At 39.3% G+C, this 26,858-nt stretch overlaps 1 protein-coding gene across 7 annotated transcripts in view; it reads left to right on the forward strand.

Moving 5' to 3' along the window:
* Nucleotides 1-26,267, forward strand: part of GALNT11 (polypeptide N-acetylgalactosaminyltransferase 11) — a 48,607-nt gene extending 22,340 nt beyond the window's left edge. For 4 of the 7 annotated variants that reach the window (XM_082473786.1, XM_082473790.1, XM_082473787.1 and 1 more), the window contains exons 2-12: nucleotides 501-833; nucleotides 4,054-4,177; nucleotides 5,564-5,730; nucleotides 7,633-7,758; nucleotides 9,984-10,233; nucleotides 18,022-18,139; nucleotides 19,463-19,615; nucleotides 20,120-20,338; nucleotides 21,759-21,863; nucleotides 25,163-25,300; nucleotides 25,561-26,267. In XM_082473786.1, the coding sequence (XP_082329912.1) occupies nucleotides 539-833; nucleotides 4,054-4,177; nucleotides 5,564-5,730; nucleotides 7,633-7,758; nucleotides 9,984-10,233; nucleotides 18,022-18,139; nucleotides 19,463-19,615; nucleotides 20,120-20,338; nucleotides 21,759-21,863; nucleotides 25,163-25,300; nucleotides 25,561-25,692 (1,827 nt within the window). In that variant the 5' untranslated portion in view covers nucleotides 501-538 and the 3' untranslated portion in view covers nucleotides 25,693-26,267. Of the gene's footprint in view, nucleotides 1-283; nucleotides 416-500; nucleotides 834-4,053; nucleotides 4,178-5,563; nucleotides 5,731-7,632; nucleotides 7,759-9,983; nucleotides 10,234-18,021; nucleotides 18,140-19,462; nucleotides 19,617-20,119; nucleotides 20,339-21,758; nucleotides 21,864-25,162; nucleotides 25,301-25,560 lie in introns of those variants that run through there. The other 3 variants (XM_082473788.1, XM_082473791.1, XM_082473792.1) reach the window with 3 other exon arrangements.
* Nucleotides 26,268-26,858: the final 591 nt, after the last annotated feature.

Below are 26,858 nucleotides of genomic sequence, written 5' to 3' on the forward strand. Positions count from 1 at the left end.
TTTGATTGGAAAGTGAATATTTTTTCAAGTTGCTTATTTTTAATAACAGATTTTAATATCCTTGGATTAAAAGATTTAGTCTTATAATTTTACAATTAGAAGGGACCTTAGATGTACTGTCATGACGCATGTAGTACTTGTATTTTCCTTATGAAAAGTTAGACCCTGAAAAAAAATTAGCAAACTGAAAGCAATCCAGAACAAAGGTGAAGAAGTATCCATTAACATGGGCAAATGAATAAGTCAGCTATTTTGCTGCCGTTAGTTTTCTGAGTACTAACACATTGGCTTGTGGTTTTAATTGTCGAATCCCTTTATTTTTTTATTCAGTGCTAGCCATATATTTTCTTATATTTGGCTGTTGGTTAATGGTATGCATAGGGGTCCTAAGTAAATTGTTCAGAAGTGCTATTTGGTAGGTTGGAAAACAGTGAACATAAACTTGGTAGTTGATTTATAAGTGTCTTGATGTGTCTAACATATTTATCTTTCTCTTTTAGGAAACTGAAAATGGCCCTTCAGCTATGCTAGGTCTATAATGGGAAGTGTCACAGTTCGATATTTCTGTTATGGATGCCTTTTTACATCTGCAACCTGGACGGTTTTGCTTTTTGTTTATTTCAACTTCAGTGAAGTGACTCAGCCACTTAAGAATGTGCCCATCAAGGGGTCTGGGCCCCATGGACCATTCCCCAAAAAATTTTATCCCCGTTTCACTCGAGGTCCAAGTCAAGTGTTAGAATCACAGTTCAAAGCAAACAAAATTGATGATGTGATAGAGAATCATATTGAAGATCCAGAAAGAGGCAACATGAAATTCTCTTCTGAACTGGGTAAGTGTATTTAATTTTTGCTAGCAGCATGTCAAAAGTATTTTATCATTGGAAGTTTAACTGTTCTTGAAATCATGTATTGTTCAGAGAATTAGAAATGTGACATTTTTTCTGCATTGATTTATTTCGTTCATGAACTAGCTGAGGTCATATGATTTTTGCAGGCTCAGTAGGGAGTTATATTCTGTTTTGTCCAGTTTTGACTTCAATATTTTATGAGGACTTGGGAGAAACTAATGAGGTCCAGAATAGGAAAAAAAAAAGAAAGAATGAAAAATTAAGTGGCTAGAGAGAAAATGGAACCTATGGGGAAGGATTATAATTGCTAGCATTTATTTAATAAGGGAAAGTAATGGTTGAAAAGTGACTATATTTAACATATTTTGAAAGGCAGAGTTAATTAAAACAGAACATAAACCATTGAGTTTAGAAATAAGTTGAGATTACTTATATCTAATAAGATTTCTACTTACAAGAATTATTCAGGTGCTGGAATATATTTATTAAATACAGGAGTTTATAAAATAGAAACTTTTTTATTCTTCAAAAATTATATTCTGTTCAATTTGGAAGCAAGACACTGAATACTGTAATTCTAGAGTCCTGGTTTCAGCAAATTTTATTTAAGGGATAAATAAGCCCTTTAAAACTTCGTCTTTAAAACTTAAAAAAGAACTTTGATCTTCATTGATGCGTTAAATAATAAGTAATTTAAGAGTAAAAGCATATAGTAAGAGATTCTGAGAGATTAAAAGATCCACAGAATATAAAGGAAATGTTAAAACATTTTTTTTTCACTTCATCACAGTTTCAAAGAATAAAATCAGTTCCTAGGATTTAATCACTTCCTAATACAGGAGGTTGAACATATTTAAAATTATATGAGGAAATGGAGGCTATTACTTACTTTAGTTTTCATAAAATATACCTTCCAGTCTTTTTCAAACAGCCATTTGGACATCTTAAAAGCATTAATGGGAAAATTTCTAGTTTTTTTGTTTAGAGTAATTTTTGTAAAACTTTTATAAAGAAGTAACATTGGGTTTACCATTTTGAATGGACTTTGTTTGCCTGTGAAAGAATTAGTGAGAGAATTGTAGATATTTGAAGTGACAAACCCAAATTGCCTACCTGAAAAACTAAATTCTTTATAAAAGATCCTAAAGATCACAAAAAAATATTATAGCGAATAAATGAATTCAGCAAAGTTACAGGGTACAAGATCAACACACCAAAACCAGTTGTATTTCTGGACACTAGCAATAAACAGCCCAAAAGTAAAATTAAGGGGACAATCCCATTTCCAATGGAATCAGAAAGAATGAAGTACTTAAGAATAAGATAGCCAAGGAGGTCTAAGATTTGTACACTGAAAACTACACAGCACTGTTGAAAGAAATAAAAATAGACCTAAATAAATGGAAAGAGGTTCATGGATGGAATGCTAAATACTGTGAAGATGTCAGTACCACCCAAAGCAACCCACAGATTGAATGTAAACCTTATCAAAATCCCATTGGCCTTTGTTGAAAAGATGGAAAAGCTGATTCTAAAATTGATAAGGAATTGCAAGGGGCTCTGAATAGCCTGAACAGTCTTGAAAAAGAACAAAGTTGGAGAACACACACTTCTCTATTTCAAAACTTCCTGACAGTGTGATACTGGCATAAGAATAGATATGTATCAGTAGATCAAAGGATAGACTGAGAGTCTGAAAATATACTCTGTGACATCTGTGGTCAAGTAGCATCTATGGTCAATAATACCTAAGGACAAGTAACATCTGTGGTCAGTTGATTTTCAGAAAGGGTGCCAAGAGCAGTTAATGTGGGAAGAATGGTCTTTTCAACCAATGGTGCTGGGACAAATAGATACCCCCATGCAAAGGAGTGAAGTTGAACCCTTACCTCATGTCATATTAAATTAACTCAGAATGGATCAAAGACTATAAAACCCTTAGAAGAAATCATAGGGATAAATAAGATAATTGGGGAAACACTGCATTCTGTATTTCATCCTCTCACATCTGGGAATCCATAAAACAAACAATATTCTTTAAAAAAAAAAAGAAACCTACTCAACTCGAACCTGGGCCCCAGCAGTGAAAGTGCTGAGTCCTAACCACTGGACCACCAGGGAATTCCCTTACTTGACTTTTTTTTTTTTATTTTATTTTTTTTATTTTTGGCTGTGCTGGGTCTTTGCCTCTGTGCGAGGGCCCTCTCCATCTGCGGCAAGCGGGGACCACTCTTCATCGTGGTGCGCGGGCCTCTCACCGTCTCGGCCTCTCTTGTTGCGGAGCACAAACTCCAGACGCGCAGGCTCAGTAGCTGTGGCGCAGGGGCCCAGATGCTCCGCGGCACGTGGGATCCTCCCAGACCAGGGCTCGAACCCGTGTCCCCTGCATCGGCAGGCAGACTCTCAACCACTGCGCCACCAGGGAAGCCCCCCTTACTTGACTTTTAAAATCCAGTCTTTTCCTGAATTATTTGACCGTGAAATCTTTTTTTTTCTTTTTAACGTCTATTAATGTCCAGTGGAATTAGTTTTCCATGACCAGATTTTGAGAAATGCTGTTACAAGGGAGTCATTCTGTGAGGAGAGGCTAAAGGTTTTATGTGGGAAAGAGAAAGCAAGGGGAGGCTTTATTGTTCTTGGTAAAGGTAAGATTTCTGGCAATATTAGAGCAAAGATGTTAAATTATAATGATCTTGATTAGATCTGTGGAGGACTTTCTTGACCAGAAACTTTATAGAAAGGTTTATCAGTAGTATAATTTTTTAGGGGAGGCGTTCATATAAAAACTTGTTGTTAAAAAAAAAAATTTTTTTTTCAGACAAAAATTAACAAAACCAAAAAAAACCTTGCATTAATTGGGGCCTGTTGAGATCCATATGGGGTTCTATAATCTATTGCTTTTATGGAAAAATCATCATTAAGTCTCTTTTTTCTTGGTCATGGGTAAGTTTTTCTCTTGAAAATAGTCTTAAGATTATGGCTAGTGAGCAGGTGTCTTTATGGTTAAGGCACACTTGCTCTTTGAGCTAAACTGATAAAAATTTGACTTAAACCTCAATTTACTTTTTTGAAAATGGAGACAAACTAGATTTGAGAAACATGGCTATTACCTGGTTATAAAACGTTAGGATCATAATATAACAGTAATTGTAGCATTCCTTTCCAGATTTAATGTACTGACTGTGACGTCACTCTTTTGCAGGTATGATTTTTAATGAACGTGATCAGGAGTTGAGAGACTTGGGGTATCAGAAACATGCCTTCAATATGCTTATTAGTAACCGCTTGGGCTACCATAGAGATGTGCCAGATACAAGGAATGCAGCGTATGTTCCTTATTCGTTTCTGCTAATCACTTTAATAACACAGTGTTTTTAGTGCCAGCATAATAAGTCATGGGGATGGTGTTAATATTTTGCAATTAGGCTTATTATTCAGGATACTAGAAAACTTAAGACAGATTTCCACTCATGTTATGCTTGAAGCCACATGGTCTGAGATTGTACTGACAAAGTTCTAGAGCTTGCTGTGTTTCTTTTGAAATTTAAAATCGTGGGAAAGAGGAGGGAGGTGCTACCTGCATATAATTAACCATCCAAGCATAAGTTTATTTTAAATGTTTGTTTATTGGATTCATGGCAAAAAGGAATTAATATCAGTGAAGAATTCTACTCATCATCTCACTTTTCTGTTTTCATTATTTTTGTTTCTTCAAAGGCTTTTCATTCATATGGTCAATCAGTCATTCATTCCACAGATCTGTTTCAGCACCTTTTGTTTGCTGGACTCTCTATTAGGCCGTGGAAATAAACAAAATAAGACATAGTCTCTCGGTTCACAGGGCTTAGAGTCTAGCAGGGGAGGTAGATAAAGAAGTGAGTAATTGCAGTACCACAAGAATGAGGGCTGTGATAGGAGTTGGTGAAATGGGGTCCTCCAAAGCAGAATGACCAGGGAAGGCTTCATAGAGGGTGATGACTGAGCAGTGACGTAAGGGAAGGTTTTCCCCTATATAGGGAACAGATCGAGGCATAAAATTATACTATTTGTCAAAGGGACTGAAACAGTTCACTTTGCCTGTAGTGGAGGAATGGCAAGAAACTGGAGGTGGGCAGGGCCCAGACATTGGAAGGCTTTGTATACCATGCAAAAGAACATGGAATTCCAGATTTTATTGTTTAAGTTAGTGGTTTTTTTTATTGTGGTTGCTTAAAGCCACTTAATCCTTTTTATCAGATAGTTGCTTACATGGAAGTTCTTCCATTATCCTGATATACATCATAGTTTACTCAAATCTTTTTCTATTATTGGGCAAAAAATAAAATTTTCAAATACATAATTTCACATTTCCATTATTTCCTTTTGAAACCTCATTGAGGAGAAGCTGAACATCAGCTTATGAGTGCTGCATTAAAAACTTGCAGTGATTTTAGTAAAAACACACTTTTATGTATCAAAAAAGAAAAAAAAATTCAAGTTTTTAAAACGTTGACCTAAAAATAAGCAGAGTTGCAGGTACTGGAGGGAGAAATCATTAACAAATGTAAAACTCTTGAATAAGAAAACACATTGTTATCTTAAACGCTTTTTAAAAAATTGTTAATAATGTAAGGAAGAGGCCGAACAAAGGGGACAGTTAATGTTTAGTGAATAATAACCTAAAACATTTGAGCTTTTAAAATGTCAGAATTTTCCCATATTCGTCTTCACAGATGTAAAGACAGGTCTTACCCGACGGATCTGCCAGTCGCTAGTGTTGTTATTTGTTTCTACAACGAAGCCTTTTCTGCCTTGCTCCGGACCGTGCACAGCGTGCTAGACCGCACTCCAGCCCGGCTTCTTCACGAAATTATCCTCGTGGACGATGACAGTGACTTCGGTGAGGACTGTTGTAATTGGCAGCGTGGGGTGTGTGCTGTTGTTCACTGTCGTACTGACCACGTCAGCAGAGCTGACCATGCGGTACTTAGTGGATAGGAGGACCCTCATGTACACAGTTGCAACAGAGCCAACCACAATTAAATGCCTGATTATAGGGTAATTTCAAAGAAACTGCATTATCTTTGTAATCTGTTTTCAAACTGTGCTACCCAAATTTGGCCCTTGAAATTTTTCCCTTGGCTTACCTTTTTAAAAGAATATTTTTATTTTGAAATAACTATAGATAGACAGTAAGTTACAAAGAGGTCCTGAGTACCCCTTCACCCAGTTTCCTCCATTGGTTACATCATACATCATTATAGTATAATATCAAAACCCAGAATTTAACATTGGTACAATATGTGTGTACAGTTATTTGTCATTTTATCCCATGAGTAGATTTCTGTAACCACCACTGCAGTCAAGGTACAGACTGGACTGCTCCATCACCCCTTCAAGAATGTTATATAAACAGAATCATACAGTATGTGACCTTTGGAGATTGGCTTTTTTAACTAGACATAATGCTTTGGCTTACGTTTATCTCATCAGTCTGTTACATCAGCTGTCTCTAGATAAGGTGGATTGCATTCTGATAGCTCTTAGATGATCTCTGAAGGCCAGTATTTTATGATTCAGTACATACCTCAGACCTTTCTTTAATTCAACATAGACTCTTCCTAAAAGTGATTTCATGTACACACAGCAGGATGGAGGGCTGTCCTCAACCTTGTGAGAGAGGTTGTATCCCCATTTTACAGAGGAGGAAATATTAAGTAATTTGCTCAAGATCCTGTAGCTGTTAAGTGGTAGAGTTGAAATTAGACCCCTGGTCTACATAACTCCAAGCCTTCTGCTATTTTCATTACAGTAACCTGCAGAGATACACTGATAAATTGTATGTCAATTACATATTTTTTCACAACTCAAGGGTTTATTAAGCATCTCTCATATATCAACAACAGAATTGGTATGCAAGTATACTTAAGTATACAAAATGAGGAAATGTACACTGAGACCAATGGGTGCAGAATTCTCAAACCTTGGTAACTATTGAAATCTCATAGAAATAGAAAAAAAATTAATTTCAAAAATGAATGATTAAAAAAACCAAGAATTTGAGTCTGGACCAAGTAGAAGATTGGCTAAGTAGTATAATTCTAGAATTTATGATGTTGAATTTTTTTTTTTAAGTAAACCTGTATTTTTCATTTTGTGGGTATTTTTTCTAAAAGCGAAAATTCATGATCATTTACGATGGTTTATATACTAACTATGGAAAGAATTACGTATTACTATCTTATATGATCTTTGAAGTTATTATGAAATTTAAAGGTAAATGAGCTAGAATTTATAAAAAATATTTAGTGCCCATGGAAGGTGCTAAATTAATAAAAGAATGTATTTACTGCTGCTATTATATAGTTCTTGGTAGGGCAATAGAAGTTGTTTCTCAACTATTCTGAAATGGAGTAGGACTTAATAAATCACTTTGAAACAAAAGATATTTACATATCATTTTGTGTTAAATCTGATTCATATGCAGTCAGCCAAACATTCATTCACTCAAGATACTCATTTCAAACATTCTTTATGCAAAGTGTTGTGTTAGTTGCTATGGAAATACAGATAAGTCTATAACTTAAGTAACTATTCCTTTAGGCTAGTATTCCAACTCTTAACCCTCATTTTCTTCCTTCCAAGATAAGCTATGATCTTCTTTTTAAAATAAAGCAGAGGAAGATTCTATATTTGCCTAAAAATTTGTTGTCGCAAGTACCAGCCATGACTAGAGAATCTGCAAAATGTCTGTGCATATGTCTCATGTGGTTTGAACAGTTGTGCGACTCTTCATTTTCAGATGATGTGAAAGGAGAACTAGATGAATACATCCAAAAATACCTCCCTGGAAAGATTAAAGTAATAAGAAATACAAAACGTGAGGGATTGATTCGAGGAAGAATGATTGGAGCAGCCCACGCAACAGGTAGAACTTCCCGTTGGCCTTTCTTGGTGGGTGTTGAGTGATGAGGGCTCTGAGTCTCCTGCCCTCCTAATCCTGCGTCAGTCTCTGAAAGGTGGTGTCTTAGTGGGCACTGCCAGCAGGAAAGGTGAGGCTTGTTCAGTTTGGGAAAGGCCTTTCCATAACTCCAACCCGGTTGTCCCAAAGCACAGGCTCCAAGGAGGTGAACTCGAGTCCTCAGTGGTCTGCCTTTCTGGTTTTTCTTCAGTTACATTATATCGATTCAAATGTATTTCTTTTTACGGTTACCTCTATGGAAGGTTGGTGATCCTAATTTTCATTTATGATCTTGATAAAAATTTTTCCTTTTAAAATAGATTCATTTAAGTTAAAACAAATGAATTTGTTTAAAAATATTAGGTATCTAATACTGCAGGTAATGCCTGGATATGGCAAAAAAAAATCATGAAGATAATTTTAAAATTCCAGAACTTTGTGGGGGCATTCCCTAGTAGTGAAAAAAATCTCCTACCTTCCCATATACTGCTCTCCTCAAGATAACCAGTCACTGGGGTTTAAGTGGTTGGCACTGCTTTCTGCCACCACCCCTCCTTGTATACCCACTGTCCCATTTGCTGGGTTTAGCTGTGACTTCATTTTTAGACTCTTTCTTCTTCCCTCCTTTCTCTTAAACCTGCAGTGAACAGGAGCAATTAACAAAAAATGAGAAGTAGCTCCCCTCCATCCAGTCTGCAGTCATATGCAGATTGAATTCAAGGCGATTTTTCTTCTTTAGAGTCTAGTTTTGACATATTGAAGGCACGAGATAGAGAGAAAATTGTGGGGTATTTGTAGGGAATGGCAAGATTATGTCACAGAACATCGTACTGTTATAGTATATTGTTACTGAGAGTTTATTGTTTTTCAGGTAACAATAGTCATTTAGTTTTTTTCTTTATGATCTGTTGGTCCTTGTTCAAATATAGTTTAGGATCTGTCAAAAAATAAGCCAGTTTTTGGGAAATCAATCTCAGGTTCAATGTGACTGTTATTATCTTACTTCATTTAGTTAAATTGGCTTTAATTGAAAAAGTAACATTTTTAGAATTAAAAAAAGCTATTATACATTTTCTCCTCAGAGGAAACTTGACTGAATTGAGTTCCCTTCACTTGAATAGCGCGCAGGTTGAACATTCTGCCTCATTTTCTGTATTAAACGGCGTCTGCTGAGCAGCGTGCTCTTTACGGCCTCATAAAGTCCTTCACAGGCGGCCTTGAGGGCACGACTAAGTCGCTGTCATCCTGGAGAACTTTCTTGCTGGAGGTGTTTCTGCTACTGTTAGTTTGAATAGGATGCATCCGGTGCTTTATGAAATTCACATAAAATCTGTATCAATACATTTCATGGATAAACGTTTGGAAAAATAATAATGCTGTCTGATGATGAGATTCTGAGTTTCTCAGCTGTTCAGAATAACCATTAAGTTATCAAAGAAGTTTGGGATTATCAAAGAAACCCTCACTCCTGCTCACATTTATCAAGAGGAGTTAAAAATGCATGATAAAATCTTTACGATTTTAATTTTATTAACTAGAAGAAAAGAGCATCCCGTGGCTGATGAGATTGGGGGGATTAGAAAGGAAGGGTGGGAAATGGAAGAAAAAGAAACGAGTGCGTGACAGTCAAGTGGTGAATCCAAGGAGAAGGGAGCTGTGTTGCTGACGTGGTGAGAGGGCTGCACGCTTCTCTCACTCCTGAGAATCGCCGTGTTGTAGCCATAATCGATAACTGGGGTCATGTGTCCAATCACCAGTGAAAATGAGTTATGTTCTCTAACCTCTGTTTACTCAGGCAGGGAAATACATACTAAACTTATAAATATTTCCATTACAATAATTGTACTAAAAATACGCACAGCTGACCACTATCGTTGCGCTGCACTCCATACCTGGCTGTCCAGAGAACTGAATTGTTCCTGTGAGACTTTGAATCTTTTTACTGAGGAGAATATGAATCGTCTGTAAATTTTTTCACAGGTTGTGCATATTGTTTGCATATGTTCTTCAATCATAGCAGTACACTTCAGACAATTCCTGGCTAACAGACTTCTGAGTACTGGTTTAATAGTTTGGGGTGCAAGGGTGGCAGTTACCTTTCACGCCTGTAAATGCATCAGCACATGAACTGGTGGCCACACCTAACTTGAGTGCGGTGCAGCTCTCAGGGCCTCTGTTGTCTGCCTCCCCAGGAGAAGTCCTGGTGTTCCTGGACAGCCACTGCGAGGTGAATGTGATGTGGCTGCAGCCCCTGCTGGCTGCCATCCGGGACGACCGGCAAACGGTGGTGTGCCCGGTGATCGACATCATCAGCGCTGACACGCTGGCCTACAGCTCGTCCCCTGTGGTGCGGGGAGGATTCAACTGGGGGCTGCACTTCAAATGGGACCTCGTTCCCCTTTCTGAGCTCGGAGGAACAGACGGAGCTACTGCACCAATAAAGTAAGATTTCTCCTGTATGTGTGAAAAATTCCCAAAAGAGGAAACTTACTCAAAGATAATTCCTTTTCCTTTGCAGGAAGCAAAAGTGTTGGCTTAACTTGTTTGTCCATTAAAAATTTTTGAGTGCTTACTGAATTTTACGTACTCTGCCAAGTCCTAAGGAAAGATTTATGAATAAGAAATTGTCCAGGCCCTCAAGGATTTATATCTTAGTGAGAAAGGCAGAAGAAGTCAACAGTATCCTGGAATAATTGTTGCATAGGATAGCCTGGGAGGACCCCCTGTGCTGTGTTGTTTATATCACATACCATGGTTATTGCATTGGTCGTTAACACATCTTCAGTTCTTTGCTAGTGTGAGTGGTACTGTGAAGAACATTTAATACATAAGCCTTTTCTATAATTAGGATTTTAGGATGGATTCCTACTCGTACAATTACTGAGTCATCGTATGTGAATTATTTTCAATTTTCATCCATATTCTCTCATATTATAAATCTCTTATATGTTATTTCTCCTTATTTTTGTTTTCTTTTAAATTTCTCATGTAGATTTCAGAGACGTTTGTCTGTATTTGTACTTTTTAAAGTTCTTAGACCTACTTTTTCTTTTAAACTTTTTTTTTAATACAGCTTTTTAAAAAATATATTTTTGGGCTTCCCTGGTGGCGCAGTGGTTGAGAATCTGCCTGCCAATGCAGGGGACACGGGTTCGAGCCCTGGTCCGGGAAGATCCCACCTGCCGCGGAGCAAGTGGGCCCGTGAGCCACAACTACTGAGCCTGCACGTCTGGAGCCTGTGCTCCGCAACAAGAGAGGCCCGCGCACCGCGATGAAGAGCGGCCCCCGCTCGCCGCAGCTGGAGAAAGCCCTCGCACAGAAACGAAGACCCAACACAGCCATAAATAAATAAATAAATAATTTTTTAAAAAAATATATTTTTATTTATTTATTTGGCTGCATTGGGTCTTAGTTGCAGCATGCGGGATCTTTTTTTTTTTTTAATTAATAGCTACTTTATTTATTTATTTTATTTATTTTTGGCTGTGTTGGGTCTTCGTTTCGTGCGAGGGTTTTCTCTAGTTGCGGCAAGCGGGGGGCCACTCTTCATCGCGGTGCGTGGGCCTCTCACTATCGCGGCCACTCCCGTTGCAGGGCACAGGCTCCAGACGCGCAGGCTCAGCAGCTGTGGCTCATGGGCCCAGTTGCTCCGTGGCATGTGGGATCTTCCCAGACCAGGGCTCGAACCCATGTCCCCTGCATTAGCAGGCAGATTCTCAACCACTGCGCCACCAGGGAAGCCCTAGCATGTGAGATCTTTGTTGCGGCACACGGGGTCTTTCGTTGCGGTGTGCGGGCTCCAGAACGCGTGGGCTCAGTAGTTGAGGCATGCAGGCTCTCTAGTTGTGGCGCACCGGCTCTAGAGCATGCAGGCTCAGTAGTTGTGGTGTGCGGGCTAAGTTGTCCCACGGCATGTGGGATCTTAGTTCCCCAACCAGGCAGGGATCAAACCCACATCCCCTGCACTGGAGGGTGGATTCTTAACCACTGGACTACCAGGGAAGTCCCTTTTTTAAACATTTTTACTGTAAAAAATAGCATATGTAAAAAGTATATATGTATATATGCATACGATTTAATAAATGATTATAGTGTATAATCATTTGTATACATACATATGTATATATGCATACAATTTAATAAATGATTATAGTGTGAACACTGTGAAACTACCACCAAGTCAAGAAATAGCACCCACATGCCCCCTGTATACCCCTCCCTGGTCACACAGCCCCTGCCCTTGTCCCTAGAGGTGTCATTAATTACCCTGACCCACTCATCATTTCCTTGCTCTCCTGGAGAGTTGTACCACCTGTGTGTGATTTCTAAATGATGTAATGTAGTCCAGTTCCCTGCTCTTGGACTTCAGATAAATGAAGCCATGGGACTCATCACTGTCTTGCTTCTTTTAGTCAATATTGCTTTAAAAGCCTCTGTGCTGCATTATATAGTTGATTCATTTTTATTGCTGTATAATATTCTGTTATACTAATGTATCATAACATTTATCCAGTTTACTGTGGGCAGGGCATTTGGGTTGTTTTCAGTGGTTTTTTTCCACCTTACAAATAGTGCTGTTGCCAGCATTCTTATTCTTGGCTTCTAGCTTACAGGACTGAAACTGCCCAGTCATAGGCATGCATGTCTTCACCTTTAGTTGATAACGTTTTCCCCACACCTCAGGTGACTAGAATGCCATTGGCTCCTCAGCTGGCCTTTGGGTACTTGCCAGCTTCCTTTCATCCGAACCAGACTTGGAGGGGAGGCTGATAGAGAGCTGGGCCAGCTCAGGTGGCTGAGGTGCTCTCCTGGCAGGATGGGTTGTCTTCTGTTCTCAGGCTTTGTGAGAGAATCTGTTGCAGTTCTCTGTGAAGTCCGTGAAAAAAGCACACCCAGCTCTCAGTTGTCTTCTAGTCTTCACATGCTTGTAACCCTTCTTCCTACCAGGGCTTTCAGTGCTGGTCTGTACCCACCCTCTGCTCCCCAGCCTTGCAGGTGGGAGTTAGATGCTGGAGCACATCTCTCAGGAGAGCAGGGCTGCCCCTGGGGACTGTCCCTCTGTGTTTCTGGGCTCCACGACTTCACGAACTGTGATTGGAGGCAGACAGGAGCACTGACCCCATTTTCAGCTTCCCTTTGCCAGTGCAAGCAGAAAGTTCCTCGGGCTGTTACACGTGTTCTCGTTCGTAGTTGTAGGGCAGTGGCCAGTTTTTGCCTATTTCATCATCTTCATGGGTATTTGTTTTTCATTGTTTAATTTTTAATATTTTTAATCAAAAACATGTATTCACAGTAATAAACAGTATAGAACAACTTAGGATGACAAGTGGCTGGCTCTAACCCTTCCCTCCCCATTCTCAGTCCTTCTCCCCAGAGACAAATTCTTTTAACCATTTTTATTTTTGGTCTTCCATTTCTTACTTCCTGAACTCTAAATTATATGCATAGTCCTCTTTTCAACGTAAAACCAACTATAGACCCTCTCTGTTGGAAAAATGAAGATTTAGCTCATTTACATCACTCCCATGTTCCCTTTATTGTTGTAGGATGATTATTTAGTTACTGTATTGGTTCCTTTTGATACTTAAAAAAAAATCTGTTTCTTGTTATGACTTTTTTTTTTTTTTTGGCTGCGTTGGGTCTTTGTTGCTGCGCATGGGCTTTCTCTAGCTGCAATGAGCGGGGGCCACTCCTCTCTGTGGTGCATGGGCTTCTCGTTGCGGTGGCTTCTCTTGTTGCAGAGCACGGGCTCTAGGTGCACGGGCTTCAGTAGTTGTGACACGCAGGCTCAGCAGTTGTGGCTTGCGGGCTCCAGAGTGCAGGCTCAGTAGTTGTGGTGCATGGGCTTAGTTGCTCCACGTCATGTGGGATCTTCCCAGACCAGGGCTCGAACCCATGTCCCCTGCATTGGCAGGCGGATTCCAAACCACTGCGCCACCAGGGAAGCCCCGTTCTGTTGACTTTCGACAGCATCATTTGACATTCTTCCTTGAACAGTGAGGCTATGAGCACTGCTTTCTCCTTTTTTCCACTTTTTCTCCCCTTTTGGCTGTAAGCTGTTTCACTTTTATGATATCAAGGTTGCTAACTTCTTGAGTTGGATGTTTAGATTTTTTAAATTTTCAGCCTTTTTTCTTTTCTAATACATGTATTTAAGATGATAAATTTTCTTCTAATCATGGCTTTAGCTGCATCCCACAAACTGTGATATATCATTTTTTATCGTCATTTATTTCAAAATATTTTCATTGTTATGTCTTCTCTGACCTGTAGGTTATTTAGCAGTGCATTTATTATTTTACAGGCATACGGAAACTTTATAGTTGTTATTTAATCCTAGCTTACACTGTGGTCAGAATTTGTATTTTCTGCAGTTGTTAAAGATGAGATGCTGTATTTGTTGGGTCAAGTTTATTGTGTTGTTCAAATATTCTATATTTTTATTAATTTTTAATTCACATGTTCTATCAGTTATTGAAAATGGTATATTAATTTCCCACTACAATTGTGTGTCTGTTTCTCCTTGTAGTTCTTTATATATTTTCTTCATATATTTTGAGGCTATGTTAATAGATACATGACAATTTAGAATTATTACATCTTCTGGTGATGAAATCATTTATCATTATGAATTGTATTTCATTCTGTACTTCTACAGTAGTGAAACTTTCACTTTATAGTCTGACATTAATATGGCTGTTCCAGCTTTGTTTTCATTAGTATTTAATTGTGCAACTTTTCTTCCCTTTTGCTGTCAGTCTTCCTGTGGTCATATATTTATACGTGTCCCTGTAAGCAGCATGTAGTTGCTTTTGTTTTGTTTTTAAGCCTTTGTGGAAAACTTTGTCTTTTAATTAGGGCTTAGTTGATTACATTCAGTAATACTACTTACATTTTTGTGTTTATGATTACAATGGTACTATTTGCTTTCTATCTGTTCTATGTTCTTTTTTCTCTGCTCTTACTTGCTTTTGGCCTGAATTCCAATTATTCTGTTCCCAGCTGCCACCCATTATTAGACATTATAGTTTCTTACCTACTGTTCTGTTAGTGGTTACCTTAGAAAGTACAGCCTTCATACTTGACATATCAAAGTGTAATATAGATTGGTATTTTCTCCAAACAATGCAAGGATCTCAGAATGTTCATACTCCAGTTATCCCCCTTCAAGTTATATTGCTGAAATGTACACGTGTGTTTTGTGGGGGTGGGGTGGTTTGTGGTTTTGTACTTTTGGGCCGTGCCGCACGGCTTGCAGGATCTTAGTTTAGTTCCCTACCCAGGGATCCATCCTGGGCCCCCTGCAGTGGAAGCTCGGAGTCCTAACCAGTGGACTGCCAGGGAAGTCCCACGTGTGTATTTTTTTTTTTTTAACCCTACAAGACTTTTTTATGTAGCCATTATTCATTTATGTTTACCCATGTATCTCCCCTTTTATGTTACTTTTTATCCTTTCTGCATCTGCAAGCTTCCATCTAGGATTTATTTTCATTTTGATTAAAGAACACATTTTAGTATTTCTTTTGGTTGGACCTTCAGTTGATTATTCCTCTCCTTCTGAAAATGTCTTTGTTTCACCTTGTGTGTGTGTGTGTGTGTGTGTGTGTGTGCAGAAGGATTCACATTTATTGGTTCAACTACAGTACCTAACATTTGCTAAACATGTATTTCACACTAATTGGTCACATTTCCACAGGTTGTCAGTTCACAGAAAAGGGCCCATCCCTTGCCAGATGGCAGGGTAGGAGATGGAGAGGGCCTGGGTAGCAGAGCCCGCCAACTATCACTTGGTCATGCAGGATTGATGGAGCCAGGTTGGTGGGTAGCCCTTGGCCGGCCCTTTGGGGACAGGGGCTCAGAGATATCCTGTTTACTTGACTCCTGTACAGGACTGTGGGTAGAGGTGGGCCTCGGGTAGGTAGCCCAGGGGTAGGCTCATGGATGCACGTGCCACCACAGCTCCTGAAGGTGGGGTCATGGGAGGTGGGGTCCCCTGTGCTTTGGATCATAGGAAGGAAATGGAGGCCTCTTCAAGGGGTTGGCTAGTGCCTGGCTGGACAGGTGGGAAGGGCTCCCCAGACGTGGTACAGACATTACAACGCAGACGCAAGCCCCTATCGCAGGCCTGGGATGGCAACACAGACAAAAGCACCAACGCCCCAGGGCAGGCGGGGTTTCTTTCCCAACAGAAACATGGAAATAGAGCAGGAGCTACAGTATTCTTCTCCCACAAGATTCCTCAGAGGGGAGTAGACCAGGGTGTCACTCAAGAGCTAGTTTTTGTTTTCCTTTTCGTGGAAATTTGAGTCAGCGGCATTATCACCTATTGTAAGATATTTCAGAGAAAGAAAACAGTGGTCACCAAAGGGCAAAAGTGACCCCTGGCTGGCAGGGCTGGCTCCAGGATTTGGAAGGCCAGCCTCCACCAGTAAGACAGCTTTCTTCTTGGGCTCGAAGCAAGCTCTGGCCTGATTCACAAGCTGCAACTGATTCCTGAGCAGCCTGTGGCTCAGGGGGTACTGGATTAGGCAGAGGGGCCAGGCATCTTGTGAGCTGGTAGAGGCAGGGTCACTGTGGCTCATGTTGCAGGACAGCCAGCAGTCTTCAAGTCTCAAGGGAGCCCAGCTGTGGCCAAAGAGGAAGCCTCAGCATGTTCTCTGGGGCCCCTGCCTCTGAGGTAACAGTCCAGGTCTGGCTCCCAAGACCAGAAAAGAAGCCGATGCTTGTGGTAGCCAGGAGAGGGGTTTCTGGGGACCCTGTAATTAAATGCACATCCCTGAGTTGTGGCCCTAGAAACCCTTGCCTCAAGGCTAATCAGTTTCCAGCACCTGGTGGAATGATTGCCGTTTCTTATCCTGAGACACAGATAAAACATCATTTCACAGACACTGGACATAGATGCTTCAAGCTGAGGGAAAAGGGAGGAATGATCAACTGCAAAGGCAGAGAGGGGAGTGCAGGGGGATTCTCACGGATCAAGTTGGGGAAAGAGTGGTGGGTTTTTTGTTTACTTTTTTGTTTGTTTCACCACTATTTTGAAGAATAATTTTACTTGATATTCAGTTCTAGACTGGCAGGTATATTCTTTCAGGACTTTGAAGGTATCATTCAAGAACCTTCTGGCTTCCACTGTTTCTGGTGAGAAGCCAACAACTGTCTAATTTTTTTTTCTTTTGAAGGTAATCTCTCATTGGCTGCTGACATTTTTTTTTTCTGTCTTTGTCAGAAGTGTTTTTCAGATGCATAAATTTTGTTTATTTATTGATAGCATCTAATTATCTGCCAAATTCTCAGTCTTGTCTTTTATGCTTGAACATACTGAACAGTTAAAGTCTCTGCCTGATAACTCCGTTATTTGAAACCCCTGCACATCTGTTTCTGTTGTAGATTGTTTCTCTTATTTTTTTTCTTTCATGTGATTTATCTTCCTGATTGCCTGGTGATTTGTTAGTTTGCCTGTTTATTTTTGTTTAATGCTGGGCATTGTATATGAAAAATTATGGAGGTCCATTCATCCTGGGGCGGTGTTTTCTCCTGCAGAGACTCTGGCTTCTCTTCTGGGCGGCCGCTCAGAACACTAGACGCCACGCCCCCAGTGCGGTTCGGCCAGTGAGGTCACTGGAAGCCGCCTCAGGCTCTGTGGGGCCTGTCCACGTCAGTTCTCAGGAACACAGGGGTTCTCGACTGTGGCAGGACTGACCTTTAGGGCCAGAGAGCTGTCCGTTGCGGGTGCTGCCCTGTGCGTTGCAGGGTGTTCAGCATGTCTGGCCTCTACCCATCAGACGCCAGTAGCACCCCTCCCCCACAGCTGTGACAGCTAAAAATGTCTCCGGGGACCACTGGTCTAACACATGTGTGAGTCCAATTCAAAGTGTGACGTTTGTCTGCTCTCTCCTTGGCAGGCCCTGGAGCTCAGTTTTTAATCCCAGTGGCTCTGTGAGACTGTCGAAGGAATTCAATAATTCAGGTGGATTTCTGTCAACAGTAGTTATAATCAATTTTTAAAAGTACTTGTGATACTTAGAAAAGTAGCCTTCATTTGCCAGGGCTTGCGATCTAGAAAATTAAGTTATGGGGCCCAGCTCATTCCCTCATAAATCAGACAAAATGTTTCATAATAGTTAATCTAGTTTCTATTAGTAATGTTCTAAAGCTGCACTGAATTTTTTAAAACAAGAACAGTAGATAATTGACAATACAATTGATACAATAATTGTTTTCCTTTTCTAGGTCACCTACAATGGCTGGAGGATTGTTTGCCATGAACAGAAACTATTTCAGTGAACTTGGACAGTATGACAGTGGCATGGATATCTGGGGAGGAGAAAATTTAGAAATATCATTTCGGGTAAATTTTTTTTTGCATGCTTGATTATTAACTGTGTGCAAGGAATATAATTTTCATCCATGATCCCATATTTTCTGTAAATTCTCTTTGACTGTCTTTATTAACAAATTGTCCTTAATGAATACTATTTTACCACAATCTATAATGTGGATAATACCCATTCAAAATATCAAAAGCCTATAAGAAGCCTTGCATTTATTTTGTAAGAATTTAAAAGTGATAGTTGTAATGAATAGTTGGGTATGTATTAAGAAGTCTTCATGTGCATTTAATCTAGAGTTTTGTTCTTTCTTTGTCCATTTATTAATCTTATTTGATAACCCTAGACATATATAGTTGGGGTCATCAGATTTTCCTGACTGTGCGAGACCATCCTGGTTCACACCTGTTCTCCTGGAGAGATTATTAATAGCTCCTCATTTCACTTTCAGGAGTAGCACAGCTGATAAGATAAATGATATCAACACCTGCGTATAGATTACTGAATCCTTTATATATACCGTTCCCTCCAGCCGCTAAGGTTGGGCAGATGACAGCTGTGGGTGGGGTCTGTGGCTCAGCTGTGGTGGTAAGACGGTCTTTGGAAAAGGCAGAAAGAGGGCAAGGGAAGGAATTCAGATTTCTCTCTCAGCAGAGGGCCCCACTCCCCGCCTCCCATCTCCTGATCTACGTAACAGAATTCCCCCCATTCAGATACCCTAATACCTTGCGCATATGCCATTTCGTATTTTTGCAAATGTATTTTCCTACTTAATCGAAAGTTGCAAGGTATAATAGATATTGTTAGTTCAGTCTTTGTAGATAAGGTAATTGAGTCTCATAAAAATTGAAATAACTATATAAAGTAACTCAGTCAAGGGCAAAATTTAGACCAGAACTAAGATCTGAATCTTAATCTAGAGTTATTCTGTATATTTTATAAAAAAAATTTTTTTTCTAAGAAGTGGTGTGTGTATGTTTGTCTATGTTTCATGAGAAAGTACCTGTAAAACTGAGATTAGAGGATTGATGAGTAAGCATTCTTTGTCCCTAAGTCCTGAAGGTCAACTTCCTTGATCTGTTAAAACAACATGTATGGTAAGTACAATTTTAGACACAGGGTAGTAAAAGAATATTACATTGTTTTAGAGTTTTGTTTCTTTTTAATCGTAAAGACAGATAATTTTTAAAAATATACACTTTGACTTTATTCTATTTGAATAGTTATATCTAATAAGATAAAGCATCTTGCAAGGTTTCACAAACACCTGTTTTCATGAAAATTCATACATCGATTTCACAGCACTGTGAGGAACTATTAACACATATTCTGCTTCTGACCAGATCTGGATGTGTGGAGGTAAGCTCTTCATCATCCCTTGCTCTAGAGTTGGACACATTTTCCGGAAAAGGCGACCGTATGGTTCTCCAGAGGGCCAGGACACCATGACACACAACTCCTTGCGGCTGGCACATGTTTGGCTGGATGAATATAAGGTGAGATTAAATCTCTCACCGAGAAGGATGGATGATAAGGCTGGTAACTCCGTTGGCTTTGGTTGCTTTTCTCTCTGGCCGATTTCTATTGAATGACCTTCGCTTTAGGGCCATGTCTTTCTGGGTTTCTTCTCTCTCTTCTCTTTACCCAGTCTTTCACTCATTTTTTGTTGTGACTCCTTTTTAAATTTTCCAAGTGTCTAGTCTATGAGAAGTAATATAGCCAGCACCAGAAGAAACTGTGTTTCTCTTCAGTTTCTTTATCCGCCTGTCTCCCTCCTGTGACTCCCAAGAACCTGGCTCCTCTTTTGCTCACTGGGCTTTGCTCTGACCCAGTCCCCCTGCTTCCCCTGTCAAGACTCTGCACACACTGTATTCCTTCCCACCTCCTCTTCTGCCATATGCAACTCTCAGTATTTTCTTTGTAATGGCTTTTTTGAGGTGTGATTCATTTAAACAAAAAAATCTATTCTCTTATTTTTCATTTTTCTTTTTTAAATTCAGGAGCAGTATTTTTCCTTAAGACCTGATCTGAGAACCAGAAGCTATGGAAATATCAGTGAGCGTGTTGAATTGAGGAAGAAGTTGGATTGTAAATCATTTAAATGGTATTTGGATAATATTTACCCAGAGATGCAGATATCTGGGCCCAATGCCAAACCCCAGCAACCCATTTTTATCAATAGAGGGCCAAAACGCCCCAAAGTCCTCCAACGTGGAAGGGTAAGAAAGTGATCCTAGCAAAATGTTTCATTAAATGTTATGTGATATAATAAGTGACATTGTAGACTTAAAATATTTAAGGATAGCCTCTGGCTTGCCTTCCATTATATTCTTTTTAGGAGAATTTCCTCTACTCAGGTGTAAGACCTTAGAAATTTTAATATCTTTGCTGTTTATATGAAGATCCTTTACCTGCCAGTGTTAAAGAGAACATGGCTTCTCTAAGTTATGTGCTGGCTTCCAAGAGGATAGCTATAAAGGCAATGTGAGTGAGTGTAAATGAAGGCAATGTGAGTGAGTGTAAAATTCACTTGTTAGAGACCAGTCCAAAAAGGAAAACAAAGGAGAAATGGGGCAGCTGTATACTGTTGGCCTCAGCTCTGGAACTGACTGCAGACAGGAAGTGAAAAATGGTGGTCAGGGTCTAAGTGGTGGTACCAAGTCAGGTTTTACACCCGATGTCCTGAGCAGTCATCTGAGCTTAGCAGAAACCCATTGATCAACCACAATTCTTTAGATATTCCCTTTTGGTTCTTATAAAATTTCTTCAGTTTTATAATATCACTTCAATTTTAGATGTCTAGCCCATAAAATCGTACCATTTTCTTGAATCATTTCTTAGAATTTGCTTCCTGAAAGTGTAGATATTGTAATTGTTGCCCGAATTTCCCTTTTGTGTTATAAAGAAGGCATCCCTCTCCTGGTTCTTTCACAATGCCAGCAATTTTTAAGTGGCTAGAATTAAGCCTAGAGCCTTCTCCTATCTTGTTGTTCTATCTTATAAAAGTCATCAAGCTGTTTATTATTATTAGGTGTTTTCTCTTTAAGTAAAAATAGGTACCGGTGTATGTCCATATAGTTGAAATCCCTTACCATTATTATTTTTGCCTTGCATATCTTATCACATTTAATATTTAAACTAATCGTTTTACTTAGACTAGATACTCTGCTTCTTTTATGTATCTCACCTTTGGCATTCCTATGGCATTTATAATCTGTTTATCTCCAGTTAGGTATGTATATTATATTTAATTATGTACTGTCTGTTTGTACCTTTTGTTCTCATTTCCTGAGTTTCATTTTAAGGTTCTTTAGTGGAGAGATGGTATTTAATTTCCTTCCTCCCCTATAGTAAATTAGTAACCTTGTATCTTTAGGTAGAATTTCTACTTGACACTGCCTGCATATATTGTTAAAATTGCCTATAACCTTGAAGTCTCTATTGTGATGCTCCTGTGTGCTAAAGCTAGAATTCAGTAATAAAAAATGCTTATCTTTTTATGACCTTTAGAATCCATACCTCTGCAATAATATTTTCAATATTTCCTCTAAAACCTCCTTTTCTAGCATTCTAAGGCATCTTCTGACATTAGTCTTTCTGTACATACCAGCTTGTCAAGAGCAATCTCTTCTTTTACAGCTCTATCACCTCCAGACCCACAAGTGTCTGGCGGCCCAGGGCCGCCCAAGTCAGAAGGGAGGCCTAGTAGTGCTTAAGGCGTGTGACTACAGCGACCCGAATCAGGTGAGTTAGGCCTCTGGGCTCTCAGCCAGTCTATGGACAGTGTCCTTCAGTGAAGGAAAGGGAAGCTGCTGGCAGTCAGTCTTGAGCAGGGAGGGGCAGACATCAAGATTTTAATCTGACTTTTTAAAAATTGTTTTGGGGTTTTTTGTTTGTCTTTTAAAATTTATTTTAATGAGGCATAGTTGATTTACAATGTTGTGTTAATTTCTACTGTACAGCAAAGTGATTCAGTTATACATATATATATTCTTTTCCATTATGGTTTATCACGGTATTGAATATAGTTCCCTGTGCTATACAGTAGGACCTTGTTGTTTATCCATTCTCTGTATAAAGTTTGCATCTGCTAATCCCAAACTCCCAATCCATCCCTCTCCCAACTCCCCTCCCCCTTGGCAACCACAAGTCTGTGCTCTGTGTCTGTGAATCTGTTTGTTTTGTAGATAAGTTCATTTGTGTCATATTTGAGATTCCACATATAAGTGATATCATGTGGTATTTGTCCTTCTCTTTCTGACTTCACTTAGTATGATAATCTCTAGGTCCATCCATGTTGCAACAAATGGCATTATTTCATTCTTTTTTTATGACTGAGTAGTATCCCATTATATATATGTGCCACATCTTCTTTATCCATTCATCTGTTGATGGACATTTAGGTTGTTTCCATGTCTTGGCTATTGTGAATAGTGCTGCTATGAACATTGGGGTGCAACGTATCTTTTCAAATTATGGTTTTCTCCAGATATATGCCCAGGAGTAGGATTGCTGGATCATATGGCAGCTCTATTTTTAGTTTTTTGAGGAACCTCCATACTGTTTTCCATAGTGGTTGCACCAATTTACATTCCCACCAGCAATGTAGGAGGGTTCCCCTTTTCTCCACACCCTCTCCAGCATTTGTTATTTGTAGACTTTTTAATGATGGCCATTCTGATCAGTGTGAGGTGGTACTTCACTGTAGTTTTGATTTGCATTTCTCTTGTAAGTAGCAATGTTGAGCATCTTTTCTTGTGCCTGTTGGCCATCCGTATGTCTTCTTTGGAGAAATGTCTATTTAGGTCTTGTACCCATTTTTCGATTGGGTTGCTTCTTTTTTTTGTTGTTGAGTTGTATAAGCTGTTTGTATATTTTGGAAATTAAGCCCTTGTCGGTCACATCATTTGCAAATATTTTCTCCCAGCCTGTAGGCTATCTTTTCGTTTTGCTTACGGTTTCCTTTGCTATACAAAAAGCTTGTAAGTTTGATTAGGTCCCATTTTTTTCTTTTACCTTGGGAGACTGACCTAAGAAAACATTGGTACAATTAATGTCAGAGAATGTTTTGCCTTTGCCTATCTTCTCTTTTAGGAGTTTTATGGTGTCGTGTCTTGTATTTAAGTCTTGTGTATGGTGTGAAGGTGTGTTCTAACTTCATTGATTCACATGCGGCTGTCCAACTTTCCCAGCGCCACTTGCTGAAGTTAAGTTGTTTACGCTGGGAATGATTTTAGAGATTTCAGAGATTATCTGTCTAATACTATTGTGGTCTCCTTTGTACATTTTCCCTACCTCTGGTCATTGTTTGTCATAGTATTATTTTGTTTGTTTAGAGCATTATTTGTACTTTGCAGTTACACAGAATGAATTTGAATTATATAGAATTAATTGAAAGCTATATGAATTTGTTAGAAATGGCAAAGGACGTGCATCTTCTTTCTGGTCCAGAACATTAAATCTGCATTGGATGAATCAGAATATCTTTTGTAGAGTTTTCTGTGAAATTGAGTTTTCCTAACTGATTTTTAGTAGTTAGAGGAAACAGCACAATTTCAATTCATGTCATTCACATAATTTATTCTCAACTTACGTGTCGTTTCAGCGATACTAAGTGAACCTAAAAATAAGCAGAAAACTTATTGCAAACTGCTTTGCATCTGATAAAATAGCATAACCTAACATTGGTTTAATCTCCTAGTTGTAGTGCCTCAAGATTGCAATGCTCAAAACATGTCGTAAGCAAGCTTCATTTACTACGTTTCCATTTGAGTGGTGGATGGGGTCATTCAAGAATGAAAAGAACACTTGGGCCCTTTTTGGATAGAGTGTGTCCTTTGAAATTTCATAGATCACATCTTATTTCTAGGAGAGTTCATGCACGCTATCTAAGGTGTTAACATGCTGGAAAACATGGTTTAAAGAGGGTTTTGTGCCACGTCTGGGTGCGAGAGGTGTCAGTGTTGTAGACATGGAAGTGTTAAATTGTAGTGAGGTTTTGGTGGTTTAGGTTGTAGTAGGATGAGATTGGTGAAATTTGTTCCAGAAACTGTAAGAGGTTTGAGGAGATGGAGTTACACTCTCCTATCCGTACTATGTTGTGACTGCACAGAATTGTACTTATACCCTAGCCACATGTGGCTGCTGAATTGGTAATTTTATTTCATTTTAGTTAGTTTAAATTTCCTTTCCTCAGTCACACTTGACACACTCCCAGTGCTCAGTAGCCACGTGTGGACCGGTGGCTCCTCTGTTAGACAGCACAGATTATAAAACATCAGCATCTCTGTTTTACTGGTGTTCTGTCATGGCGCTGATGGGGAGCCTTCTCTTCGTACCAACAGAGGCAGCACACATACATGTTGGGCCTGGAGGTAGAAGCAGTAGTGAATAAAATAATTCAGAGGATAGGAGAAAATGTTTTCCTTTTCAATTTAGTGATGGTGCATGTTGGAGAATAAATTTGTTCATTGCACTTGGCCGTTTCAGCCAGTTTCAGGCCTTTGTTCCTGAAAATAATCTGAGACACCATAAAGACAACTATCCTCAAAGATCATTTGCACATCTAAGGAGAATCCTGCTTTGGGGCCATCAATGAGATCGTAATCTCAGTGCAAATGTTATTGTGAGCCGGGAATAGAGGATACTGTTCTGCAGGATGATGGGCTATGACAGCTTATGCACGTCGTCACTGCCCAGCAGATGAGGGAAATACGAAAATCAGAGCCTCAGGTGCTCTCTGTGTACAGAAGGCAAACCAGCCGCCTCACTGGGCTCCTTCAGTTCTACACAGTGTGAGAATTAAAAGCATTGTACAATTGTGAAATCTTGGAATTGGGGAAGATCTATAATCTTGTGCTCAATTAAAGACAGTCAATTAAGTTAATTCACTCCATTTTCAGATAACTAACCTGGTCTGTTCCTGCTGTAAGAGACCATACAAAATAAATCCATTCTTCCACAAATGTGTGAAGTGTCGTGCAGTCTGCATTTCAGAATCTGAAGCAGAACTTGAGGTTTTGATCTTTTATTTTCTTCCTTAGATTTGGATTTACAATGAAGAGCACGAATTGGTTTTAAATAATCTCCTTTGCCTGGATATGTCAGAAACTCGCTCAGCAGACCCACCACGGCTCATGAAGTGCCATGGGTCAGGAGGATCCCAGCAGTGGACCTTTGGGGTGAGGAGCTTGCTTAGTGGTGATGGGAGGATGTGAGGAGACGGACAAGGCTGAGGGAGGGAGCATGGCAGAGGGACTCATATTCTGTTTACCTTGTAGAAGGTCGTTCTGAGTTTGTAGCATCCCATAAGTAAGTAATCTGAAATGTTCCACGTCTCTTCTAGATTTCTGTCTCTTCTTTACCATATCCTGGCAATAAGTTTTTTAACTTAAAGCAAGTAACTGGTGGTATTTTTTTCTTGCCCCCACTTTATTTTCAGAGGAATAATCGGCTGTACCAGGTGTCAGCTGGACAGTGCCTGAGAGCGGTCGATCCACTGAGTCGCGGAGGCTTTGTTGCCATGGCCATCTGTGACGGCTCCTCCTCACAGCAGTGGCACTTGGAAGGTTAAGGCGGATCCTGTGGCTGGAGCGGTGGTTTGTCGTGCTTGTCCTCAACATGGAGACGCCTGGGACACTAGCAGAGGTGAGACAGCAGACACAGTAGAGGTCGCAGCCCCGAGTGACCATCGGGAGGTGAAGAAGTATGGTTCACCGAGAGGTTCAGGTCATTTCTCAACTGCTGTTAAGGAATTTCTTACTTATGGTAGGAAAGCAGAATGCAGTTTTAACTCTCTAAAGAGTCAGGTTTGTATAGAAGGATAAAGCCCAGGGAATGGAGATGTCTATTCAAATTTATTTACGCTTCCTTTTAATCCCCTTAAGTAATGGAGTGGCGTTTATCTGATCAGGAACTTGTCATGATTTCCTTTCTTAGAAGATTTTGTAGATGACAGTTAATTTTTTTTTTTTAATTTCTAATACCATGTTCTAAATAGTTTTAAATAAACTGATTGAATCCACATTACATTTAACTTCAGAAGGCATCATTTATAAGATTATATTTAAGAGAGTTAACTATTATAAATTATTTTGATGAATTATGGTACTATCTACATTTACAATAAAGGATCCTTTTGATGATTTATCTAGGATTTTTTTGTCTTCTCTCATCTTGTATTGGGGTCTCTGGTCTTAGTTATCCTATGTATGTGATACATGGTAAGAAATGCACAGGGATTCGGCTGATGAACCAATAAGCTAGGTAGGTAGCAGCCCTAACCTTAGGGATGTTTCAGTTTCTTAGCTTGAACTATGTAAGTTTGAAGCTGAAGGTATGTGAATTTGAATACGTTACATTAAAGTTGCCTGTGAAACACCCAGGTAGAGTTGTTAAATAGGTGTTATATCTACTTGGATATAGAGGTCAGGATTTCAGAAGATATATTTCAGTTAGAGATATAAATTTAGGAATCATCTGTATATACTGTAAATGTCCAAATATAAAGTGAGTTTTTCCCACCAAAATTACATCTCAGAGGAGACATAGTCTCATAGGGTATTTTCTCAGTTATTTTATCTGGACGCACAAAGTAGTTTAAGTACCAATTTGAAACATGCTGGAGAATAATGTATTGTTTGTATTTATACTAAACATTTTGTCTGTCATTTAACTTTAAAGACCAGATGGTGGTACATATAGGATACAAAAAGCAAGATGATAGATTTAAATACCACA

Source organism: Balaenoptera physalus (genome assembly GCF_965194825.1).
Source record: "Balaenoptera physalus genome assembly, chromosome: 8".
Taxonomy (NCBI): Eukaryota; Metazoa; Chordata; class Mammalia; order Artiodactyla; family Balaenopteridae; genus Balaenoptera; species Balaenoptera physalus.